Source organism: Silurus aristotelis (genome assembly GCF_946808225.1).
Source record: "Silurus aristotelis genome assembly, chromosome: 18".
Lineage (NCBI taxonomy): Eukaryota > Metazoa > Chordata > Actinopteri > Siluriformes > Siluridae > Silurus > Silurus aristotelis.
The window spans coordinates 1,670,476-1,696,989 of NC_139591.1; the positions used below are offsets into that span (position 1 = coordinate 1,670,476).

At 38.8% G+C, this 26,514-nt stretch overlaps 1 protein-coding gene across 1 annotated transcript in view; it reads left to right on the forward strand.

The window, feature by feature from the left end:
• The window catches only part of cntfr (ciliary neurotrophic factor receptor), a 164,873-nt gene that overhangs the window by 54,970 nt on the left and 83,389 nt on the right, over positions 1–26,514 (forward strand). The window contains exon 2 of the mRNA XM_083567995.1: positions 7,216–7,297. Within this exon, the coding sequence (XP_083424121.1) occupies positions 7,216–7,297 (82 nt within the window). The remainder of the gene's footprint in view (positions 1–7,215; positions 7,298–26,514) is intronic.

Genomic DNA, 26,514 nt, shown 5'->3' on the forward strand with positions numbered 1-26,514 from the left:
ATATATATATATATATATATATATATATATATATATATATAATTATATATTTTTTTTATTTCTATAGTATAGATGTAGTCTAGCTTTGAGATATTTTCTAAATAAAAAAAATATTTATGTAGGAATGATGATGATGATGATGATGATGATGATTATGATGATTATTATTATTATTATTATTATTATTATTATTATTATTATTATTATTATTATTATTATTATTATTATTATAAATGCAGAAACACATTTTAGAGCCAGTATTTGAAAGTAATTTATAAAATTGTCCTATAATATATGTAATTTTTAATACATTTATTATTTATACACATTATATACTATTCTAAATCTAATTTGATCTTTATTTTATTTTTACTTTATTTCCCTTGTCTTTTATTTATGCAACTGGTTCTAATTTCTTCTTGGGTCCAATAAATTGGTTACCTCATTAAATCTTATCTAAGTTGCATAATATTTTATTATAAAACTAAATTAAAATACACATAACTTGCATTTATTTAAAAAATGATTGCAACAGAAACATTTTTAAAAACGAGAAGCTCGACCATGCACCTGCATATGTCATATTTCTTTTGCAATAAATCTAAAGATAAATGTTCATAATGTAGTGGAATTAAACTGAATCATTCAATGGAATTACGTTTCTGCATTCGAATTATTCACAGACCTTTTATTAGCTACAATATCTTCCCTTTTATCCACATGGGATTATCCTCAGTAATAAAATGTTCATTACAGCATGATTATGGGATGTTAAGGAATTACGTACAGTTTATTATTAACCATTAGGAAGCATTATTATGGTTTATAAAAATGACCTGGATTTCATAGCAACTCAAAAAAGCTGTTATAAAGTTAATACATTCTGGCATGTTCAAATAATTTGTAAATAAATAAATTATAAATTATAATAAAAAAATCATTATTGTAAATAGAATAAACATTTATTTATTTATTATTATAAATTATTATTATATTTATAATTATAATTAATAAATCATTATTATGAATATAAATTATTTTTATAAATATAAATAGTAAGAGTTTTATTTAAAACAGGTAGAATGCAAAATGTTGTACCGGTTGTATTTGGATGCATGAAATTTGTGCACAAAACCAGCTGCATGAAGATCTGCTGTACATGGGTCAGAGTGGAAGATCTCCTGCTATACAGCTCCAGCCCTATTAAACAGAATGAATGTGAACACTGTGGTGTCCACAAACTTTTTAGCATATAGTATATGATGTACACAACAGGGGAAAATGGTGTCCTCATGAAATAGTGACACGTTTAGTGACAAAACATTTCTACATGAAAATTAGTTTGCTAGAATGCTACAATGAAAGAAAATAAAGAAATAAAAATTGAGATATTTTCATACACATATCATTCAGTAACAGATGCTCACCTCGAGCTAGAAATCGAATCATTATATAACCTCTTAAACATCACCAACTGGGTGTGACATACAATGCTAATAGAGCTCCTCCTCACCAAAGACAACCCCGGAATGAGAAAATTCAACAGTCTGATGGTGATGGCGTCATCATCGGTTATATCCATTCGTCTGGCAACCTGTTCCAACACTCTAAATGGCTCTGGATCCATTATTGCCTATTTGTACCCGGTAATAGCTTTTTAGCAGAAGGGCAGGATTCATAAACATTAGACAACGATGGCGTGTTGGTGTCGTTTGGACATATTTCCCTCCCCAAAATCGTTGTGGAGGAAGAAACCTGGGCCTGCTTCCAGAAGAACCGCACAAGCTGTCCAATCTGCATTTTGTTTACCAACACTCTGATTTTCTCGTCCTGGCCATCAAACGACGCGTCCGTTTCGAGCTGCTATTCGCAGCTTTCTCATTCGTTTTTATTATATACATGCACTAAACATCACTATAATCATATTCCGGTGTCCACACAGGCTTATACAGTAAATAGTGGGAAAATAGAGTCTTCTCTGCATCCTGCTGATGGAATTGCTTGCTTATTTAGCCTCTCGGGTATCGGGATGGGCCATGCTGGTGTGGTTAACTCACAGGGTGGCCAGGGTTGAGCCTGAACTCCCAGTCTAGGAACAACCTTATTCATGAAAGGTGTATTTTGAGAGTTGTGTAAATAAAAGTATATCTGAGCTCCCATACAGAGTTCACGGCCATATGCGCTTTTCCTATCAATAACTAATATAGAGCGGGCGCATTCAGGGTGAGCCAGGGTAAATACTCCAGAACAGTGGGCTTCTCATAGGCACTTGGGAAAGGGCAACCTGGCGGCTTTCGATCAATTAGAGCGAGTGAATGAATCAGCTGTGTACGAGTGGTCCCCAGGAAAAAGTCAGCATTTCGTCCTAAAATAGTCGTAATGCATTTATTACTGCGACAGGAATATTTAACGCTCTGCCACGGTTGTTATAGAGATCACTCTCTTTCTCGGCCACAAATCATTTCACGAGTTTATCATAAGGGGGGACGTATATTGTTCCGAGTTGAAATTCAGTGGGTATCGATTGCGTTTTACAGAGGCGCATAAATAAAGCGGCGAATGCAAAGCGACAGCTCATAAACCTCGTATACGTCTATAAATTGACAGCGATAACTTAAAGCCGGCATGCCCGGGTTCCCAGCGTGCACTAGCAGGAGTGACCTGGCTTTCTGCCACCCACCGTCCGGCTCTGTTTGCTTTGGTTTGATACACTCGGCAGGGTCGAGAGGTCGGCTCCGGGGACCGGACCCGTATTTGTTTAGGGTGTGGAGCAGGTCCGGGCTTGTGTACGGAATCCAGATGGCTAAAACCCCTCGGTCTTCTCGCTTAATCAAACATCGCTACACATGCATGCATGCACGCTCACGCACGCTAGCCCTCGCTCGCACCTAAACACACATTTACCCAGTTGACAGGTGCTAAAAGAGACGCCCTGGCTGACAGCCTATTGATTGCAGCTGTTTATTCATACGCAAACACTAGACCTACAGCTCTCGGCTCCAAGTCCACTCGTTAGGCAGGCCTCAACAGGATTGATGGTATCTTTCGCATACAATTAGACACAAAGCAGGGAGGTTAGGTTTGTTGAATGGATGCCAGTAAGGCCTGTGTAGCATGATGGCTAATCAGGGAGATTTCTGATAATCCGGTGAGGACGGTGAGGAGAGAATTATTATCAGGAATAAACAGACTTTAATTACAGGAGATGGTCTCTCTCTCTCTCTCTTTCTCTCTCTCTCTCTCTCTCTCTCTCTCTCTCTCTCTCTTTCTCTCTCTCTCTCTCTCTCTCTCTCTCTCTCTCTCTCTCTCTCTCTCTCTCTCTCTCTCTCTCTTTCTCTAGATCGTTGAACTCTGTGTGTATATATGTGGAGAGATGACGCTCAGGACACAAGACCTTTTTAAGACAATTAGGAATGAAATTAAACGCCTGTATCGCAACATCAAAAACACACTCAAATAAGTTGTTATTAGCCCTAAATTCAAGCTTCGCTAAAATTGCACTTCCCCATCTCTGAAAAATAAAATCCATTTGACATCTGCGATACAATCCGAGAGAGACTCACGCCAATAACAGAAAGCTGATTGGCTGTCGCGTGTTGGTCTGATTTTTAGTGGTAATACAGCAAATAATATTTGGGGTGGTGAAAGAAAAAAACACCATGGAAAAGTGATGCGATAGCATTTTAATAAGCATTAGAGGAAGTGTTACATTGACATCTGGAAATTAAGACCTTTTTAAAATCATTTTGAACTTAGAACAGTAAAGTGAAGACTTTTTTTAGACCTACAATTTTTATATTAGACTTCGCAGAAACCCTGCACTACACAAATTCTGTTTATGAAATTTTTAGACGCCGTTATCCAGAGCGACTTACATGTTTTTTATCTCATTCATACAACTGAGCATCTATGGGGTTCAAGGTCTCGCTCAGGGGCATCTTGGTGCGGCTTGGATTTGAACTCACAACCTTCAGATCCAAAGTCCAATGCCTTAAACACTAAGCTACCACTTTTACACCTTGTTTAAAAAAAAAACAAGTTGATTCTTTTAAGCGTTTCTTTGCCAAATCAGTTTTTCTTTGCCACAGTCACCACTGGCTCGCTCTTTACGGATACATTTACAATTATCGGGGACAAACTTATAGATATTACACTTATACATTAGTTCATGTAAACTTCTCTGTGAAGCTGCTTTGAGACAATGGAAAAAAGGGGGAGGGGCTTCTAGGGGGTCAATTAATATCAGGGAGTTCAAAACATCTACACAATGATTTCTGTAAGATCATTTATATATATTTTTAAGTCGTGTTTGAAGACCTCAAAAGTATTTGGACATTTTATTCACAAAAACAGTTTACAGTATGTTACATGAGCATCATGAGTCCTGAGTTCTGGGTGAGGTAAAAAAAAAAAAAAAAAGGCCCGCCTCTCAGTTTATGTACGTTTGAACAAAGCTGAGAGATTCATAATGAAGAACGCTTTCACATATTCTAACCAAATACATTGTAAAAGGAGCTGATACAAGTCCTGAGACTTTGCTGCAATGGGACTTTTTTTTATACTTTTTTGGGACTAACGTCTCTCGTCAGGATTCGGCCTGGAATTTCCAATTTAAATGCAAATGGTCTGAAACATCACAAAGAACCCGGGAAGAGGAGAAGAGAGAGAAAGAGAGAGAGAGAGAGAAAGAGAGAGAGAGAGAGAGAGAGAGAGAGAGAGAGAGAGAGAGAGAGAGAGAGAGAGAGAGAAAATGATCCCGCAGTTTTAATGAATTATATATTTTAATTAAGTGGTGAGGTGAAACGTCTATTCAGCGCAGAGGCCGTAAATAAAGAATGGATGAATAAATCAAAATGGGAAGAAGAGAAAGCTGAAGGGAAGAAGATAAATAGCAGTCAATAGACATGGGGGTTATTATAATATTTACGTTTTCCACAGCGTGACTATAAGAAAACAAAATGATAAAAAAAAAAAAAAGGAAAGGATTCAGATACTACAGCTGTCAGAAATCTTTTGCTCAGCTAAATGATATGAACACGCAAAAGAGAAAGAGTCGAAATCAAGAGCTTTGCTGTCATTTTTATTCACTTATTGCATTTGGAGGACATCCTTATCCAAAACAAATTACATTTATCCCATTTATACAACTCAGCAGTTAAGGGCCTTGTTTAGGGGCCCAGGAATGGCAGCTTGGTGTGGCTGGGATTTGAACTCACAACCTTCAGACTAAGGATCACCTCTTATTCCTCTAACGCTGGGAGGAATATAAAGCATTACTCATGTGCTTGCATGATGCTTTCTGGAAAAGCCTCTGCTGAAGCCAGGATGTGTTTTCTGACTCGGGGATTATCATATAATTCGAACCGGGTTTACGTTATTTAAAGCATCAAGCGAATGTAGCACTGTTTCTGATTGGTTGCAGTCAGAATTGGTGCTACTGTTGCATAACTCTAATGGTGTAACTATAAATGGATATAAAGTACACCAGTAGAAAAGGTCATCACGGGCAAACTGCTGTTGCTTTAGAGGAATAAAACAACAAAAACACATCATTACTGATCATTTTCCAGTTCCAGTTTATTTCATATGATAGGGAACAGTTCAGTACTTGGAGGAATAATGACCTTTAAAACTATTTTTTATTAAATTAATCAATCGGGAAATTCAGGTATTACAAGTCGAGAAGCTTCAAAACCCAAAGTAATTTGCTATTTTGCTAAAGTAGGAATAAAATGGTTACTTGTGGAAGAACTCTGTAATGGATCCTATAGATCCTGTAATTCATTGTTGTTCAACCTTGATTTAACCTTGTTTTTTTGTTTATTTTGTATCTCAGTGTAGTTTCTGGATAACTGGTAAAAAAAAATGACTTCATAACGTTTTACAATGACAACCTGAATCATGTTCCAAGTCTTGGTGTTTTTGTTCTGTTCCATAAATAAGGCTAATAAACGCCAAAATGCTAATTTACACATTACAGTTCCCTCAATTGTGGAAACTAAATCACCCCAACCCCAAAAACAAGCATTGATTAACTTCATATGTCCTCAAAAAGAGACTCGCTGTCTGTTTCTAATCTGCTGCAAATTTCCGTGCGATGAATCCTGAGTGAATCCAGTCTGGTGATAAAAGGCTAGCTTAGCAGGCAGACACATAAATTAAGCTATAATAAGTAGCAGGCCAAAAGCTAAACATTCTCCACAGTATCTGTGTGTGGACGGATAAAAGTACCACACAAATATTATCTCTGCACCACGCTCTCTTTATCTGTTCCGATGTCAGAGCCTACGCTATGGGTTTCTACTTGTTTTTTGTCGTGGGGGGGGGAAACAAAAAATTTAAGGCCTTTGTGGGCTAGGGTACGCAAATAGCGTTACCGTGTTAGCCCATGTGGCGTGTCACAATTTCCTGTTTTAACGAAATTCTTCTTGATGGAATTATGCAGAGAATTGAAGCGGGTAGAAATGCTTGTGTTGCCTCCCATGGCTAGCTGGAGGTTTTTTTTGTTTTTTTTTTCATATTGAAATATCGCACATCTGCTTCTAATAAAAATAATAATAATAAATGGTGTTGTTTTAACTGTACGGTTGTTTTGATGTTGAAGAGATGGATTGATACCCAGACCCTGTGAGGTGTTCTTCTTGGTTTGGGGTTTAATGCTCAATTCTGGGTTGCGACACAAAAAAACAAAAGGAAACGAAAGACTGAGGAAGCGCATGCAAGAATTGCGGTTTGTACTACTGTACTTCCTTAAAGGCCATAAAACATAACAGAGGCTGGCATTGTGCTGCGTCTTTTCTCTCTTTCTTTCCTGTCCAGTCTTTCTACCCCGGGGCCAAAAAGGTCCGAGGTTGAGGTCAGGCTGCTTTCTGATTCGGTCGGCCCTTTAAACGCACGTGTGTATGGTGTGTGTGTGTGAGGAACGAGTGGAGTGAGTGATTCTCCTGAGCTGCCTTTGTAAAACGAGAGATGAAGGAAGGGAGGGAGGGAGGGAGGGAGGGTCCGTAATGAAAAAAGGGAGGGAGGGATGGACAGATGGAGGGAGGAGGGAGAGAGGAGTAACGGTAGAGGATGAGGAGGCAGTCAGAGAGGCTAGTGAAAGGGACAGAGCGAGAACGTGGAAGCTCCTCATGTTGACTCAGCATCAGTGGTGCTGGGTTTTATTCCAGGCTGGACGGAAGTTTACCGTGTGTGTGTGTGTGTGTGTCTCTGCAGATGGCCAACATTGTGACGTCGGTGTGCTACGTGGTGCTCGCAGCTGTGGTGGTGGTGTATGCCCAGCGACGCGGCCAGCAAGGTAAGACTTCCTTACGTGTTCTTTTACATTCTACACTCATCCTTTCTCCTCTTCATCTGCTCACGCTTCCTTTTGTGCCATTGGTGTGTGTGTGTGGGGGGGGGGGGGGGGGGAATTGTGTGAGGGTGTGGGTGTGGATCCGGACTTTTTCCGACCTTTTAGATATTGATTGCTGAAGACTCAGGATGGTGTCTGTTTTCCCTCTGATCTCACGTGCTTCTCTTGAGGGCAACTTCTGTGCTTTTTTCAGCACTTTTTCTCATATGCATTTATCGTGGACAGGTAAAGAAAAAAAAAGGTGCTTATAAACGTGCTTATAACTGAAGTCCGTGTTGGACTATTGAGCCTTATTTTAAAATGATGAACGATTTTTGATCACGTTGTTTACGTTAAACGCGAAAGCGTGACTTCTCTGAATTTATGTGACACCTCTGAGGTTGCCAGATTTTTCATGAGTAAATCCTTCAAAGTGCATTTAATTGTTTTGTTTATTTGTTTGTTTCAGAACAAAGCACAATATTAAAACAAAATACACAAAACACAACAAATGTGTTACAACACCAAAGGGGAAAAAAAAAGGGCAATAATCGTTATAAGAAACAAATTGTCTCAGAAGGGGCATAATTAAGCAAAAGCTTATTAATAATAATATCTGACAGAGAAATATCCATCTATCCATCCATTCATTTATAATAGTAGCGTAATATTCTGTGAATACATAAAAACCTGGTGTCACAACGTAGAAAGGATCCTATTTCCCATAATCACATTAATCCCACATTAGTTTTTGAAGTATATACGTCTATTTAACACGTACAGCATATTCATATATTTCTATATAGTAGCAAACACTGTATCGTATGCTCTTCACAGTGAACCCAAAAGAGTTCACTACTGTGTTTTGTATGAGGAGGAGGTGTGAAAAGCATCACATCTGGTCATGTGTACTTGGAATTTAAAATTTTTAAAATTGAGTAAGTGTGTTTTGGTTAATTTGTACTGTCCATATATTTATGGTCAGAATCGCTTGTAAGCATGTGTACACTTTACATGTGCAGTAGTGATGGGAAGATCTGATCATTTTAGTGACTTGGTTCTTTGAATCTGATTCATCAAAATTAACGAATCTTTTTTTTAAGTCATTTAGTTCATTTCATTAATTCAATCAGAAATAATATAAAATGTAAAATCTTTAATAAGCAGATCTGCAAAACGTCGACATACACCAACTTTGACTACAGTTCCAATCATTTATATATGTATATATATAAAACTGCATAGCGTCTGTAGGAGTCACGACGTCTCAGACCAGAAGACTCATGAGATGAACTACTCAGTTTTGTTTCTTGTGTAATGCACTGCATAGTGTCAAAAGAGCGACTCGAACCAGACGAGTCGAGAGGGAAACTTCTCAATTCTGTTTTCTGTACGTAACCCACGGAGATTTTGCGATGCTTTGCTCGTCCACATCCTGTAGAAAAACGGACAAAAAATCTGTCTTTTAGACGACTCGTTCTTCTGAGTCACAGTAAAGACTCGCTCATAATCAACGACTCGTTCATGCGCAGCTGAACTCCGAATACCTCCAATAGAAATTAATTCACTGAAAAAAATTCAACCGTATGTGCGTCAGGTTCTGGAAGTACGCAGGTCTTTCTGTTTCAAATCGTACACAACAGATTTGTTTTTTGTTATTTTTTTTATAAATTACAACATGATCTGCTGTCTGGTGGAAACAAGAAAGAGTTTAGGGGTTAGACTGGCATCAGCTGACTGTGTGTGTGTGTGTGTGTGTGTGTGTGTGTGTGTGTGTGTGTGTGTGTGTGTGTGTGTGTGTGTGTGTGTGTGTGTGTGTGTGTGTGTGTGTGTGTGTATCAAGAATGACCCAACCCTAACCCTGTAACTGCATTCCTACTTAACAAAAGCCTCACAGTTTAAACATCATTAGCCTTTAAGTCTTTATGTACACCACTTACATACACACACACACACACACACACACACACACACACACACACACACACACACACACACTGTGGGTCATTATGTGCCTTGTGAACATCCCATTCTGTATTTAGTCCCTATTTGCTGTTAGAATTATCTCCACTCTTCTTGGAAGATGTTCCACTAGATTGTGTGGAGATTTGGAAAGATCCATTCAGCCATAAGGGCGTTAGTAAAGTCTGGGCCTGATGTAGGTGAGATGAAGGTGACCTGGGGTGCAGTCAGCATTTACATTCATCCCAAAGGTGTTGAATAGGGTTGGAGCTCTGTAACACGAGATCTTCCACATCTTCCAACCCCATGTAAAGCGTATCTTCATGCACAGGGCGAAGGCATCGTCATCCTAGAACAGGTTTGGATCTCCTAGTCCTAGTAGTGCTGTATAGATCGGATATGTAGGTGTTGCAGGTGTACTACACAACATGCTGGATGTTGTTTTCATATTAGTACATCTCAGTATCATTACTGAAAAATGCAGATAGACTCCTGCAAAAAAAAGTCCTCTGCTTATATATAAAATGTAGCTCTTTATTCCTTCCTAACTGAATTACTGAGACTTATCTCAGCATTAAAACCATCAATCGCTGCTGGATCCTCCCAGTGGCTCTTTCTTACTTTATTTGAGTGTCTCAGGCTAATGAGATCTAGATACACAAATAAATCAATGTGCGCGACCCAATCGTTCCAGACTAATCATTTATTTTACAACAGTCTGAACTCCTAATGCCATAGAGCTCTGACTGCACGGGGTTCATCCACTGCTCTCATTCTGTCATCATTTCCCAAATGACCGCAATAGTCATCGCTCCCTTCGGCCCTGCTTACATCAGCGCAGTGCTTCACCACGGCATGCCTGGTGTGATGATGTCACTGTCCGAGGACACTTTCACTTTGTCACAATGTCATCCTGAATGCTTGGATGGACTCCAAGATCTCTGAGCTGAGCAAAAATATTAGCGGCACACTGGAGAAAAAAATAAATAAATAAAAATTATATATATATATATATATATATATATATATATATATATAAAATATTCTTGTAAATGTTTTAAAGTAATGATGATGATTTTAACGACGTAAATCATCAGGACACCAAACGGAACTTTTGCTTTGTTTCCACACGGACGGTTTTAATTGCCGGATGTGCGCGTCGTGGCGGATTTTGGTGCTCGATCTGAGACTTGCCGCATCAGTAAAACACATTTTTAATACATTCATAACGTTATTAAAAGAACAATATATAAAATTTGTGCCGTTAAAATTAATTTGCGTTAACAGGATATCGCGTTCATTTTGACAGAACTAATATATTTATATATTTTATAAACACATTTTTTTTTATACTATATATATATATATATGTAAATATATAGTAAATATGTAGTTGAAATGTAAATGGGTAAAAGCAAAGCAGCTTTTCTGTTTGGTTAGTATTATAAATTATGTTGCTTTACTGTTTCTTTTTTTTTTTTTTTTGTGAAAATACATATAGATGTATACATAATAGTTTTATTTCTGTAAATAGACCCTATGCTAAGCGCTAGCACAGGTTAAACACTTTTTTAGCCAATCCAAGCTCTGAAAAAGCTTTCAGTGATTATTTGTATTTCTAACAGGAATACAATCTTTTCTAGGTAGAATCCTAAAGCCCAGAGTTTCCTGTTTGGAAAGCAGTGTAATGATTAATTTCTGTATTAAAAGCTACAGCTGTTAGAGTTGGGATGTGGATTTGCATTCGAAAGTTTCCCATTTTCAAGGAAAATGAAAAGAATTTGGCCACTTTTGCTGTTGTTTATCCAAATTTATACAACCTGATATACATATAATATTGAATCTATATCCATTATATGGATACACATTTGTGGACACCTGACCATTGGATTGCTATGTGCTTCTTTTTTGTCTCCATTTGCTGTTAGAACACCCTCCACTCTCCTGGAAATATGTTCCACTAGATTTTGTGGAGATTGTTTGAGATTCCTTCAGCCACAAGGGTCTCAGTAATGTCAGGTGCTAATGTAGGTAAGATGAAGTGAGGACGTTCCTGGGGTGCAGTCAGCGTTGGCGTTCAACCCAAAGGTGTTCAGTAGCGTTGGAGCTCTATAGCAGGAGATATTTCACTTCAACCCATAGAAAGCAGATCTTCATGGAGCTGGCTTTGTGCACAGGGGCATCATCATGCTGGAACATGACCAATATGTCACATTTCTATCTACAGGATTAAATCATTTATTGTAATATCTTTATTGCACACCGAGTGCAACACTTGTGTGTAGGTTTGTGCAAATTTAGTTTGGTGTATCAGGTCGTGGAGGAATGTTTCATTTCCCCATCCATTCTTCCAGCTGTGTAGGGTTGAAATGACAATAAAAGCCCCTTGACTCAATTCTCTCACAAGGTGTAATTACATAGGCACTTTTCACACTTTTCACACATTTAAATGCATCCTCTGTTATACGATTGAAAGCGTATAGCCCAGGAATCAAACGTGTCATAAACACGCACCATATGCACATTCGGGGATGCGGTGTGGCGTTTACAATGTAACCCTTGAATGTAGCGAAGGAGCACTTGATCATCTCCGTATAATATGTAATCTCTGCGAGATCGGAAAACACGCGAGCAGATCCCAAAGTAAAGGGTTTGAAATCGACCTTACCGGTGGCATGAGATAGAATTTGTGCAAAGTTTCTCCCTGAAAGTAAATTAGATTGGATTTCTTTAGGAGTAAAACGATGCCTGATGTACGATCGCAAGTGGTCACTAGAGACGCGTGTATGTATAACGCATCTCACGTCATCTCATGCATCCGCTTTCCATCCAACCACCCAGGACGAGTGATGATGTTCAAGTCAAATGGGGACTTTTAATGCTACAGGTATAAAAATGGATGCTAGCGTGCCCTGTTACTGATGGCCGATCGTGATGGTTCCTTGATGATGAAGTGAAGCAGGATGAACTGATGAATCTTTCTGTGCCGAATCTTCCCAGGGTTAATTAAACGCTTGGATGAGTGAATAAATGTAGTTTTCACTCCTTAAAATGAGTTCTGTTATGTTATACATTTTGACTTGAAAACCCCTGAGTGAGTCCTATTAATCCATTCAGGCCTCTTTGTGTATGCGATGAATAAAAGTGTGATGCGACGATCGGATTAACGTCTAACGCAATCTGAAAGGAGGCAACAAGATCGCAAGCGATGACGTACGCAAACGAAAACGCCATCCACTCGACCAATTATACGGATGACCCGATGGCACGGGGAAGCATCATTAAACCTTCAGCATGGATCATCAATCTCCTGTGAGAGGTAAATAAACCAAACACGGTCCTACCAGCACGGCTCGCTCTGAATTCTTTTGAAAGGACGAGGTCCAAAGACGTAGACGCAATTGAGAAATCAGAGTTTGTACATTTATTACAAAAAATAAATAAATAAGAAGAAACGAATGCTTACAGCTGCTGTCGGCTTTCATTCTTCTAATGACAAATCATCAAAACAGCCATCGCTGCCTCGCTCTGCTCTGACTTGAGTAGGCTGATTGATTTGCTTTCGTGTGTGTGTGCGTGTGTGTGTGTGTGTGTGTGTGTGTGTGTGTGTGTGTGTGTGTGTGTGTGTGCGTGCATACACACAATTAGATTTGTGTTGATGTGGAATGTCTGGGAGCGCAGTTATACTTAAAGCAAGACATTTGTTTTTTGAGTTGTGCCTCTGCTTCCGTCAGAGAAGATAACTCATTCCACTGGAGAGATAGTAATAATCCTATGACCTGAAACTTTCAAAGTCCCACAGATTTTCCTTTTAATGCAAATGTCCCAAGTAGATTATTTTACGGTTCTATGCGTTTTTATCGCGTTCGCTGAAAATGTTGCATTTCTATCACCCAAAGCAAAACTGCAACTTCTCCTCGTGAAAAAAAAAAAACTGCTTAGTCATTCTATTATTACTGTATGTAGAGAAAAAGGTCCGTCTGCGATCGCTTTACACCATCCGACCGCTACACGCTTTAAGGTTAGCGAGAGAAATACGACGCTGCGCTAGTTTTCGATTGCAATATTCGCAGTCTTTATTCCATGACCTACAACTGAACCTCGTATCAGCTGCTACAACCGGCTGCTGATCTATTTCTATTTTGGTGCACTTCATGAGGCGAGCCCACTGATGTCCTTTCAGTAATAGGTTAAAAAAATGAATTAACTGCCGACTTTATGTCCCTTCGCTGCCTCGCAAAATGCCAACGCGGCTCAAGATGAAACTGCACTCGACAGCCTACATTTGGAAGCGTAACATTCAAACGAACCCTCTCTGATATTTTAGAGAGTATACACTGGTTTTCCTAAAAGCTAGATTGAAAGGAAAGTATCCATATATAGATTTATATATATTACTTGTTATAGCTCTGCTCACATGACATTAAAAAAAGAGATCTACTTCTTTTAATTAAACACACACACACACACACACACACACATTTGGAGTGTTTTCACAGCCTAGAGCTGTAAATGAATGCCATTTTAAGATCTTGTGCTTTAGTCGTCATTAAGCGAACGAGAGCTCTATAGTGCTAATTCAGTCGCTTCTTTCCTACAAGACTCTTCCCTCTTCCTCTCTTGATCTCTCGCTCACTCACTCTCTCCATCAGCAGCGAGCAGACAAAGCCTCTTTTCATTCCATCAATCATTGCGCCGTGAGTCCAGACAAGCCCATCACTGGCATTTTAATTATTCATGAGCTCCTAAGTGCAAATGAGACACAATCTATCTGTGCACCCACTGTCCCGTCCACTTCCCATTCTGCTGAGCGCCGCACCGCTGTTGCCTTTAATCTACAGCTTATTTTAGCGCACACTTCCTATAGAGGCCTCGGTATTCCTGAACCCTGCCATCGAGTCCCGTTCGGTCGTATCGGAGGATGAACTGGTTTGTAGTTTGTAGAACGTTGGTTCGCAACGTGAAACGATTCCTTGTGAAGCTACAGCAGCTAATTTACAGCTATCAAAATATTGGTATTTTATTATTATTACAAATGTGTGAGAAGGATTAAAAGGCAAGGCCAGCTTGAAGTGTAGTCCTTAGCAGAAGACTATTCTACTCGAGTAAAAGTACTAAACCAACTTTCTTTTGGCTTCACCCATTAGGGGGCGTATTCATCCATATTCATGATCCGTATGTTTGATTTGGCACATGTTTTATGCTGAATGCCCTTCCTAACGCAACCCTCCCCATTTATCCGGGCCTGGGACCCGGCACTAAGAGTGCACTGGCTTGTGCAACCCTAATGGCTGGGGTTCCCTGACCGGGGATTGAACCTGGGACGTAGCGGTGAGAGCGCCGCATCCTAACCACTAGACCACCAGGGAAAGGACTACTCGAGTAAAAGTACTGTTACTTCAATAAAGTTTTACTTACAGTACAAGTCATGTTACCAGGTGAAAGATCTACTCAAATAAAAGTAAAAAGTTGCACTTTTAAATTATACATTTTTTTCACCAGTAGGGGGTGGACTGGGGGGGCGTTCGAGTGAAGTCCAAAATGGACAAGGAGATATAAATCTCAAATTAATTGTTTTTAATTTAAGGAACACCTTTATAAATTAAAGTGCGATTACAACAACAAAAATAACACAATATTCTAATTTGAGTTATGCACTTTTGCAGCCGGTCTTGTCCTTCTCCATCTTTCTTTCTCGTGAGTTTTGTGCGTTTGTTCTCCGAAATGTGAATTTTATCCCTTTGCGTCATTTTTATTTTAATTTTTTTACTCAGTGATTTAAACACGATTTAAAATCTAGTTAAATACAACATTTCAAACATAACATACTTAAGTAAAAGTAAATTTATTATTAGTATTAGTATTAAAGCTACTTTAAAAAGTAGAAGTACACAAAAAAACTAAACAAAACAAAATACACTTAATTACAGTAACACAAGTAAATGTAATTAGTTACGTTGCACCTCTGGTCCCTAGTTACACTTCTGTAGTGTTTCAAAAGAAAAAAAAACACAAATATTAAAGAGGACCAAGTGTGAAATCTGACGCTGGCGCCTGCTGAGAGGTGTGTACGCAGGTTTGCTCACACTTTGTCCCGAGTACAGATGGAGCTTCCTGCACTTCACCTGGCGGTGAAGCGAAAGAAAGCAGGTGTGAACCGACGTGTACAGGTCTCAATATAAGGCAAGGGTAAAAAAAGAATAGTAAAATAAAGGTAAGTGCAAAGGCAAGTTAGCAACATGGGGTTCCTTTCTTCAAAAAACTTTAAGTGTCAGGTGAATGAAAAACTAACGCTGTTAGGAAAAGTACAAAATGGGCTTGTTTTTACTCGATCTTTGAGTCACTCTGTTTCCACTTATATCTCGTGTCAAGCTACAAAAGCCAACAGAACGTCGCTCAAGACTGTGAACGGCTGTTTACTGCTCCAGACGTCAGAAAATAAACTGTGTATGAATCATTCAAATGCACGTCTGTCGATAGGTTTCCTTCTCAACATCGTAGACATGCGTTTTACCAAATGCTCCCAAACAAACAAACAAACAAACACATCTCCCTAGTTGACCTTTAAACACGACTTTTTGTTTATTCCAATCACGTTTACTGACTCACTGTTCTACGTGATCATGCTTGATGCTTGATGCTTGATTCGGTACTGTGCAGGTCTGAGAAACGAACCAGGGCCTGGTGGATCTGTCTGCCTGTGACTAAGATGTGGAGAATGAGAAATGATAAGGGACTGGGATTGGGTGGAGAGTTGGTTTGTGGGGGCCGTGATGGAAAAATATGGCCCAAATCTATTTATCATTCAGAATGTAATTGTTTTATAATTGGAAGCGTGGATCGGCTTCCTGTGTCATCCCGATAGCATCGCTCCATTAAACGGACCTCCGGAATCTCGTCTACAAATCCCAGCTGCACTAGCGCCACAATTCAGATCTCAGCATCTCTCAAATGCGGGAACACGATAGTCATGTGGGATGTACCGATGGATTCTGTTGTGGTGGTGTTCCTTCGATGTGCCTCCTCCTCTGAATTCCTTCCACCCCCAGCCTGAAAAACCCTGAATAAATTTGGCAACAAGATGAAGTCCTTCACACTCTTAAGCTCTCATCTGAAATAGATCTGTTGCTGATGAGCCAAACAACAGTCTTGAACAGACATGAGAATATTTACTTGTGGAGGTCAGCTTGTGTGGATTCGTAAAGATGTTGCGCAAGGAAACACACTCAAATGTCCGCTAAGGCGCCTAGCTAGCGAGGAAGCGCTGAACCCGGCTGCACTCTGTTGAAAGAGTACGTGTTTTTTTTCTCGTGTATACTAGTGTTATATGTTGCTGTGGGTGGAGGGTTCAAAGAGTAGCAACATCTTGAGATGATCCAAGAAAGTTAGTGGCTATATGTAATTAAATTAAGGATTTACAAAGTAAATTGTGTCAATGTAAGGAAGGATTTGACAGTTGTTTGTCACAGTATGCAATTTTTCTAGAATTACTGTGAGAACAGGGTATAACTTACTTCAGTCCAGTAGAGTTTTCATTTTTTTCATTTCTTTTCATCTTCTCTCGCTTATCCGTAATTCGGGTCGCAGGGGCAGCAGTCTAAGCAGATTCCCCAGACACTTGTGTCCAGGGATCGGGCTGTCAAGGCTCCCGCCTTTGACTACTGCCCAATCCTCTCAGTACCGGTCCCTTACGGTCCCTCCTGCAGGTGGTGAGCCCACGGGAAGGCGGCCCCAAGTCGCTCCGACGTCACGGTCCTTGGTTTATTTTCTCGTAAGGGTCCCCTGGAGCATAGAGGGTTAAGGGCCTTGCTCAAGGGCCCAAGAGTGGCAGCTTGGCAATACCGGGGCTTGAACCCCCGACCTTCCGATCGGTAACCCAGCGCCTTAACCGCTGGAGCCACCACTCCCCCCCAGTACAGTTTTCATGCAGATGAATTCCATAGGTTGGAATATGGAACTATTGCAGAAACATGTACATACAGTCTTAATAAAACAATTGCTTAAAAATATTTTAGCAATCATAGTTGCAGAAATGGTTACAGTGGAAGAGAAAAAACACTGAATTGTAGTGTAAATTTGACTCGTTGCTATCTGCCGAAGGTCAGCCAAAGCAAAAGCACAGGGTTTTGACACACTGACAAAAACACGAGGCGGCTATGGAATTGTTGTAAGGTTGTAAGTTCAAACCCCGACAATGCCACGACCATCTATAAGAACAAAAGTATTTTCTGTATTGTTGCACTACCTGGATGCCCTTTTTCGTATTATATAACATCTTACCCTCAGAGACAATCACACACTCTTTCCCATTATAGCATTAGAGTTATACACTGACTCCTACGCTGCCACATGAGGACTTAGTTCCAGGTTGCCACATTTGTCCCAAAAGTTGTCATATCTTAAAGACCTTGAGGGTGGAGTTCCTACTTAAAAATATTTGAAGAACATGTCTTTAAATGGGTAACTTGCTGAACCTCCAGGTCTGGAGCTGCAGAAATTCCTGGTGTAGTGTATATAGTAGTACTTCTGTATTTTGTATGCTCCAAATATAAAGATTGTTCAGGTGAAATATTTTGAGACTGAACATCACATCTGAAATTCCCTGTCATTCCTGGCCAGTTCTCAATTGGATCAGTGTGAAGAGTCAAGGCAAGGCGCTGACCGAAAGATCAAAGAAAAATGTTAAATAAAACACTGAATGTTTGATAAAAGTCTGATATATGCACTACTGACACCAGTCATGTTTGATGTGTTTTGGGTAGCCTTTAATGATGTGCACTGTGTAGAATACTAAAACAGATCTACCCTGAAGTAGAACACAGAGCTAAACTGACCTCCAGCAGCCTGTAGTATTCCACAATGTTCCACAAAGTCTGCGTCCTTAGGCTCAATTCAATTCTACACAGTTGTATTTGTAAAGCTATTTTTTTTTCTACAATACATATTACACCAAAGCAAGTTCACAGTTCATTCTGGATATAAAAATTATTAATAAATGTATATCCATTATTAGCAAGCCACAGGCAAAACTTTGAGAGGAACCAGAATCCAAAGGGAAGCCATCCTCATGATTAAAAATATAGATTTTAATGTAAAGCAGTATGGTTATATTTACATACACTTAATATATATGCCAAATGTTTGCGGACACCTGGTCATAAGTATGATTTGTGCTTCTTGAGCATCGCATTCCACATTTAGTCCCGATTTGCTCTTAGAATTTACTCCTCTAGAAAGATGTTCCACTAGATTTTAGAGTTTGCTTGTAGTCATTTGTGTTCATCAGCCACAATAGAGTTAGAAAAGTCAGGTACTGATGTAGGTGAGAAGGTGAGGAGGTCTGTGGTGCAGTCAGTGTTTACATTCATCCCAGAGGTGTTCAGTAGGGTTGAGATCAAAGATCTATAGCAGGTCACTTGAGATCTTCCTCTTCCAACCATGTAAAGCTGATCTTCATGAAGCTCGCTTTGTGCACAGGTGCACTGCAATGCTGGAACAGATTTCTGTTTCCAAGTTCAAATGAATGCAATAAATGAATTAGCATGAAACTATTTAAAGTTTTAGCCATTAAAGTGTCCATCAGTGAACAGTTGATAATCTCATGAATTCTGTAGCTGTAATGGAAGGACATTCTGGTTTAAGGATGAGGATGTTTTCCCTTTAGAGACTGGTTCCTTTCAAGGTTTCTTCCTCATACTATATCAGCATATTTTTTCCTCGCCACTGGCTCACTAATAAAGAATAAACTAATATTATTATTTATGATGTAAACATTTATATTTGTAAATGATTTCTGTAAAGCATTAAAAGTGCTATACAAATAAGTCTGTGTTGAATTAAGCCTGTAGTAACCTCAGGTATCTGAGATATGAAGTACGATGGTCTTGTGGAAAACTAAAATCAACAAGCTTAATAGAAACGTTCAAACAAGTGGTGAGCAATTAAAGCCTGAGGTAAGTTATTATATCCTGTATGTGCTCTTTCCTTTATTACATTACAGCTGTACCATAATCTGGAAATAATAACAAACCAACTGGATGTTGCATCACTGCTATATAACTGCTATATTAAAGCTCCTAAAGGCAATATCATTGTCTGATTCAATATCCGGTAAAATAATGCTGACTATAAAAAAATGCCCTACTAAAGAAAAACAAAATATGCAATATATACAGAACATTTCCTTTAGGCACGGAACACACAAGTAGAGGAACAAGCAAATGCTGGAATCAATCATACATATGTATCACATGCTGTCATCTCAGGATGTTGCTATGGCTTTAGAGTGTTGTGCTTCGCCCATTCAGAAATTAAATAGACTATATATCTGGAGGTCAAGAGGATGGAAGTCTGAATGCTACTGCAAGTCTCCTTGAAAATAAGATTAAAGATAAACAATATGAATGAGGGTAATAATTATAGCTGGCTATTAGAAGCTTTTAGGGAAATAAAAACAGTGTAAATAGTGAGAAATCTATCAAAATGTATAACCCCAATTCCGAAAAAAGCTGGGACGCTGTGTAAAATGTGAATAAAAACACAATGCAATGATTTGTAAATCTCACAAATCCATATTTTATTCACAATAAAACAAACAAACTAAAGAAATCTGATGTTTAAACTGAGAATATATACAATTTTAAAGGGGAAAAAAAAGGTATTTTTGAAATTGATGTCTGCAAAAGGTCTCAAAAAAGTGTGTAGCATCACATCTTCTGTCCGTATACTGTACATCTGTGAACTGAGGAGACCAGTTGCTTAAGTTTTGGAAGAGAATTTTTTTCTGAGTACATAATACAGGATTCTAGCTGCATAACAGTTCTGGGTGTTCTTTGTTGTGTTTTACATTTTATGATGCAATGAAAGTTTTCAAACGGTGAAAGGTTTTCGGACGGCAACTTTTGTGAGACTGGTTGCAGGATCAAATTCAAAAAGAACTTTTTTTGCCAGTAAAATGGTACATTTCCATAGTTTAAACATTTGATATGTTTTCTATGTTCTATTGTGAATGAAACATGGTTTATGGGATTTGCAAATCATTGCATTGTGTTTTTATGTACATTTTACAAAGTGTCCCAACTTTTTTGGAATTGGGGTTGTACCTCAGAAATGTTGGGAATTAGCTGAGGAAAGATCTCATGCCAATAAACATGACCATGTGGTTATTCTCTATTATTCTCTGCTAACCGCAGAGTTATCCGAAAACGTTCATTTCCCGAAATGATGAACGCAGAGGTACAAACATCTTCATCATTTACGAGCCGTGACTCTTTGCTGTTGTGATACGTGAGAAACCTGACAAATACGCTGCCGCACTCCTTCACCTAAAGTAGCCGTCAGAACAAACATAAATAAAATTCACCCAGAGGTAAAGGAAATTCACTGAAGGAGAAAGATGTGGGATGTGGAAGACTTCAATCTGAGGAGGAAAAAAAGGAGAATCTCACTAAATCTTCCCAATGCACTGCTAACACCAGACTTCCAGACTTCTGCTTCATTGTGTTTACGCTCTGTAGGGAAAAAAATCTATCGAAGCATTTTATGTGATAAAATTCAGTGTTTTTTTTTCTCTCAGTTGTTCAAAATACTTTATTGGCATTGTGTTAAAATATTGCATTTGCATTTACATTTATGGCTTTTGGCAGACACACTCTTATCCAGAGCGACTTACAATGTGCTTTGAGGTCTCCATTAATAAATACATTCTGATCTGGGTTCATTAGGACACAGATTAAAAATACCACCAGCTAAAACTCTTTTGGGAGGAAAGAAATAGAAAGACAGCACATTTACTTCACAAGAAATGCTAATTTAAGAACCTCTGGAAGAGGCAGGTCTTTAGATGTCGTTTGAAGGCTGCGAGAGACTCGGCTGTTCAGACATCAAGTGGAAGTTTGTTCCACCACCTTGGTGCCAGAACAGAGAGGAGCCTGGAAGCATGTCTTCCTCGAAACCCTGAGAGATGGAGGAATCAGGGGAGCCGTGTTTGAGGAACGGGTGAGATCAATGCTGGGAGGTACAGAGGTGCTGGTCTGTTTATGGTTTTGTAAGAGAGTAGCAGTGTTTTAAATCTGATGCAGGAGATACAAGAAGCCAGTGAATGGAGAGTAGCAGCAGAATCTGCATTTGGAAAAAGTTGCAGCGTTCAAACATCTTTTAGATGGAGACCTACCCAGAGTGTGTTGCAGTAGTGCAGTCCTGAGATGATGATGGACTGAACCTGTGTTGACAGAAACATCATAATGACAAATTCTCCTGATGCTGTAAAGGAGAATTCAACATGAGCGTGTTAAACTAGCAATGTGAAGAAAAAAAAGCCCATGTCTATCGTTATCCCAAAGTTAGTGCAGTGTTGTCCAAGATTACAGGAGATCACAAGATCTTCATGTGGAGATGAATCACCTGGGATGAAAAGCAGTTCGGTTTAATACAATATTGTGACAATTTTGCTGAAACATCAGTAGAAAAGAATAAAGAGAAGGAAAAATTAAAAATTAAAAAAGGAAAAAGAAATAATAAGGTTTACAATAATTATATAAAATAAAAATGAATAAATAAATAAAAATCTCTCTCTCTTTTGCTCTCTCTCTCTTTGCAATGTTAGAGTTAGCAATGTTTTATTAGTATAAACTTCGTTGAAGAATCACAGCTCATTTGAATGCAGTGTTTGTGTGTTTATGGTGAGCGTATTGTAACTGAGCAGCTACGAGCAATCGACACTACGTCACTCACTCCAGCTTACTCAAATTATTCAAATTAGCATATTGATAGATTGGACATGGGTCTGTTTGATTGCTGGTCGTAAGCAGCACTGATCCCGAGGCTGTTTCAGTAGAGCACTTTAACCAAACACCTTCACACCCTCCACATACTGTATCTTCACCCTTCTGTTCGATCTCACACACACACACACACACACACACACACATACTCTGTTTTTCTATTTATAAAGCTTATCATTATTATTGGGCATAGCATTCGTTTTAAGCACCATAGATATATAGATAAACCCCAGATATAACCTTAATAACCACATAGAATTTGTCTGTAGTCAAATAAATGCTGCATGTTGCATAAAAATAATATAATATAATATAATATAATATAATATAATATAATATAATATAATATAATATAATATAATAAAATAAAGGCTGTGGGGTTTTTTTTGTTTTTTTTTTAATTGGCAGCACATTTTTTTAATGGCTGCTACATTATCAGGACTTTTAGTCCATTTTTGGTCCTCACACTTTCACAGACACACAAATTTTGTGAGGACCTTTTGTGATCATTAGACATGTTGGGGGAAAAAAAAACAAGATTTGTGGTTTTGCAATGAATATTACATCATCAGGACATAAATTAATAACACACATGACACACACACCTTTACAGTTTCACTATATTTGTGAGGACATTTTATGATCATTGGACATGCTGGAAAAAAAAACAAGATTGTGATTTTGTAGTGGATAATACATTATTAGAACATAAATTAATAACAGACACATACACACACCTGTCTCATTATCCTTGAATTGACATTTGTTGGGGACATTTATTCCTAAGCAAAATAGAAAATCTTATCCAAACCTACAGACACACAAACAAACCTCAATTTACTATCTTTGTGAGGTCCTTGCACTGATGTAGAGATTGCTGTGAATATTTAACACTATGTCTCACCATAAAGCTAAGCACAGCCTTAAGCTGCGTAATTAAAAGAAACAAAGGTAAGAAATAAGAGAAAAAAAGCTGGAAATAAATGAAAAAGGAGTTGTAATAAGACTGGGGAGGAGGATTCTTTGGAAAGTCTGTGTAATTGTGACATTATCACACTGTCCCATTTTATAAATAGGGTTACTGCATTGCAAATGGTATCACATTTTGTTTTATTTGATCCTCACAAAAGACTGAACAGAGACACAGATGCACAGATGCACCACACACACACACACACACACACACACACACACACACACACACACATGCTCTGGACCTCCTCATCTTTGTCTCAGGCTGACACTGCTTTGTAAATAAACGCTGAATGTGGCCTTGGCCTAAGTGTTTGTGGGACAGAGGGGCGGCTGGTGTTTATCTTTCTCATGTTGTGTGGGTGTGTGGATGTGCGGATGGGCGAGTGTGTGGCTGGTTAAGGAAATAGTTTCTCTTTGCTTTGGACCATTTTGTGGAAAGGTATTAACATGTGCTTGTGGAGATTCATTAATTTCTGCATTCATTTCTGGATTTCTGTTATGATGGATCAAGTGAAGGTGTCCAAGGTGTTCTACTTCTGCATTTAGAAATGAGTTTATTAGAGGGACAGAGCATGTAGGACGTTTTGGAGACAAGGTGCGGGAGGCACGATTGAGATGGTTTGGAGATGTGCAGAGGAGAGACATGTGGCATATCAGTAGGAGAATGCTGAGAATAAAGGAGGAGGTTTAGTGATGTTGTGAGGGAAGACCTGCAGATAGTTGGGTTGAAAGAGGCAGATTTAGAGGAGGGGGGGGGGGGTATGGAGACGGATGATCCGCTGTGGAGACCCCTAATTGAAAAAAAAACAAAGAAGAAGAAGCATCCAAAAACATGCTATACAATTGTCCAATTCCAAAATGTCCTACTTTCAATAAGCTTTATGTTCTGAGATTTTCATAAATCAGAATAGCTTCTACAGTCCTCCTATACGTCTGCATGCACTATAACAACCCCCAGACTGATGAGTAAAATAACGTTATTTGTAAACCATTTTCCTCAATTACAGCAGGAAAATAACAACGCTAAAAGGGTTAACGTTCCACTGCCCCGCTCTGTGTCTAATGAGAGTGTGTTCCAGCTTAGATCCTTCACACTTTCAGCTTCATGATTAACTGGCTGTCACATGTCAAAAGGCATTAGAGCTACAGTAAATGTTCTATAGTACGCCCAAAAATAGCCGCCAGCCCCTGCGATAAATAAACCGCAACTCGTCCAGGCTGCAAAGTGTACAATCAACAATGCTGTCTGAAACACTTAAGGTCCTCATCAGCTCGAACGTCGCGAGGTAGCGGTCATACGCGGACGAACCATGCTTTACTATCCTGCTAGTGTGTTGATTGTTGATTTCTGAGGATGATAACCGATTTTCCGTATTATTGTGCTGTCCGCCGTGCTCTAGCTAGCACACAAAAAGAGAATTACACAGCAGCGTTGTTTTGCCCGTGACCTTTTCAGCCAAACCAACATAAGCGATTCCAGGTTGGAAATTGTTTTAAAGTACGCCTGAATTGGATTACCTCAGCGCAGTGGAGTAGATGCATTTTGCCGGGGAGAATCTCAAGCAGGCAAACGCAATGGAAAGAAAAATTATTACAAACAAAAACAAAAAACAGCTCGTTCCAGCATGAATTCAATGCAGTTTGATTCATCACTTCATCCTGGTTGGTCTGATGCTGGTTTCGCGTGTTAGTCATTGTCACGTCCCCCTTTTCAGTTCAATCCAATTCATTTTATTTTATAGACGAAGCTCATTGTCGCAAAGAAGACGGTTATAAAGTTGTATAAAAGAATGTATAAGTTTTGTTCTATTACTATTAAGAATGAAAGAAAAAACCCAAACAATTGCTATATAATGTATTATAATACAGCTGGTCCCTGAGTTTCAATGGTTCAACTTACGATTTTTCAATCTCACGATGACAATAACGCTATGACAAATGCATAAAAATAATTACATTTTTCCGTATGCAGTACAATACCCGATTCTAGCTCGTGTCTCTGTCCTATTTATCAGCAGACATGGTCACTGAAACAGAGCATGTCCAGCTCCAGCTTCCACTCGCAAACAGCCGCTCGCTCACGCCCCTCGCTGCCACATTTTTTTACAGTATGGTACCGTAAATTGCTCTGTTTTGCTAAATTATGTACTGTAATTTGTTATTAACAATATACTGCCCCATACTGATTACCATTCTGCGTAGGCTGTGCCATGTCTTGACTTTTCAAAGCATTAATGTTACGCAGCTCCATCGCTAGTTGGGGAAATATACTATATAACATATGTAATATACTGAACTTGTACTACGGAGTTAGCAAAACACGTGGAAATATAATATAAATATTATATAAAATGGATAAAAAAACGCATTTATTAATACGTTCAGTTTAGTAATTATTGGCAGATTGCTGTGAGTAAAAGGAATACATTTCTGTTAATGGAAAATACTCAGCTTTTAGAGTGGGCCATAACAAATAAGTTGATTAGGTAAATTATCTTTTTTTTATTTTATTTTATTTTATGAAAGTATTCCCTGTCATGTGTTATTCCTTATTTACTTCTAGAACTGAAATATCACTGTGAAATCGATAAGTCAACCCTTATCACACCGTGTATTATTATTATTACAAATCTGTCACTGTGCTGAGTCACGGCTGCACGTCTAGAAGCGAAAGACACGAGCTGATCTGATTGGATATTACTGCAGTATATTATCTGATGATACAGTACGCTCCTCACAGAGTATTTTATTAGAAACAGGCTCAGTTCTTCATGGCATGGATTCCGCAAGGTGTAGGAAACATTCCTCTGAGATTCGGGATCATGTTGACATGATTACAGCCTCAGATTTCTGTGTTTGGTGAGCAAAAATAGAGCCCGTCATGATCTTCTGGTGTAGCGCATCTGCCTTATGGTATGACATGAGTATGTTCTGAGATGCTTTTTTGCTCGACACGGGTGTACAGAATGATTGTCAGAGTAACTCCAGCTTTTCTGTCAGTTCAAACCAGTCAAAACCATTTTCCTTTGAGCTCTCTCTCAACAAGGAATTTCTATCCGCAGACCTGCAATCCATGTAAGAATCTCCAGACAGTTCTCGATGGAAATTCAGGGAAATCAGCAATTATAGAAATGCTCACACCAAGAATGATGAGGTCGAAATCACAGAGATCACGTTTTAGACTATTCTGAAGGTTGACGTGATCATTACCTGAAGCTGCTGCACTGCTGCCATACAATTGGCTGATTAGATGATTGCGGGAATGATTGTGTACCAGCGTTCCTAATAAAGCGCTCAGTGAGCGTTAATATTAATTACGATCACTCCACTACCTACCTTCTAGGACTCACTTTGTGGTGACGCCTTGTAGGTTGTACAGATGTGCAAGAAGTGAAGGGAAATGAAGGATGAAGGAAAAGAAAGAGATTTTTTTTTTCTGACGTCATCGTACGAAATATTGCC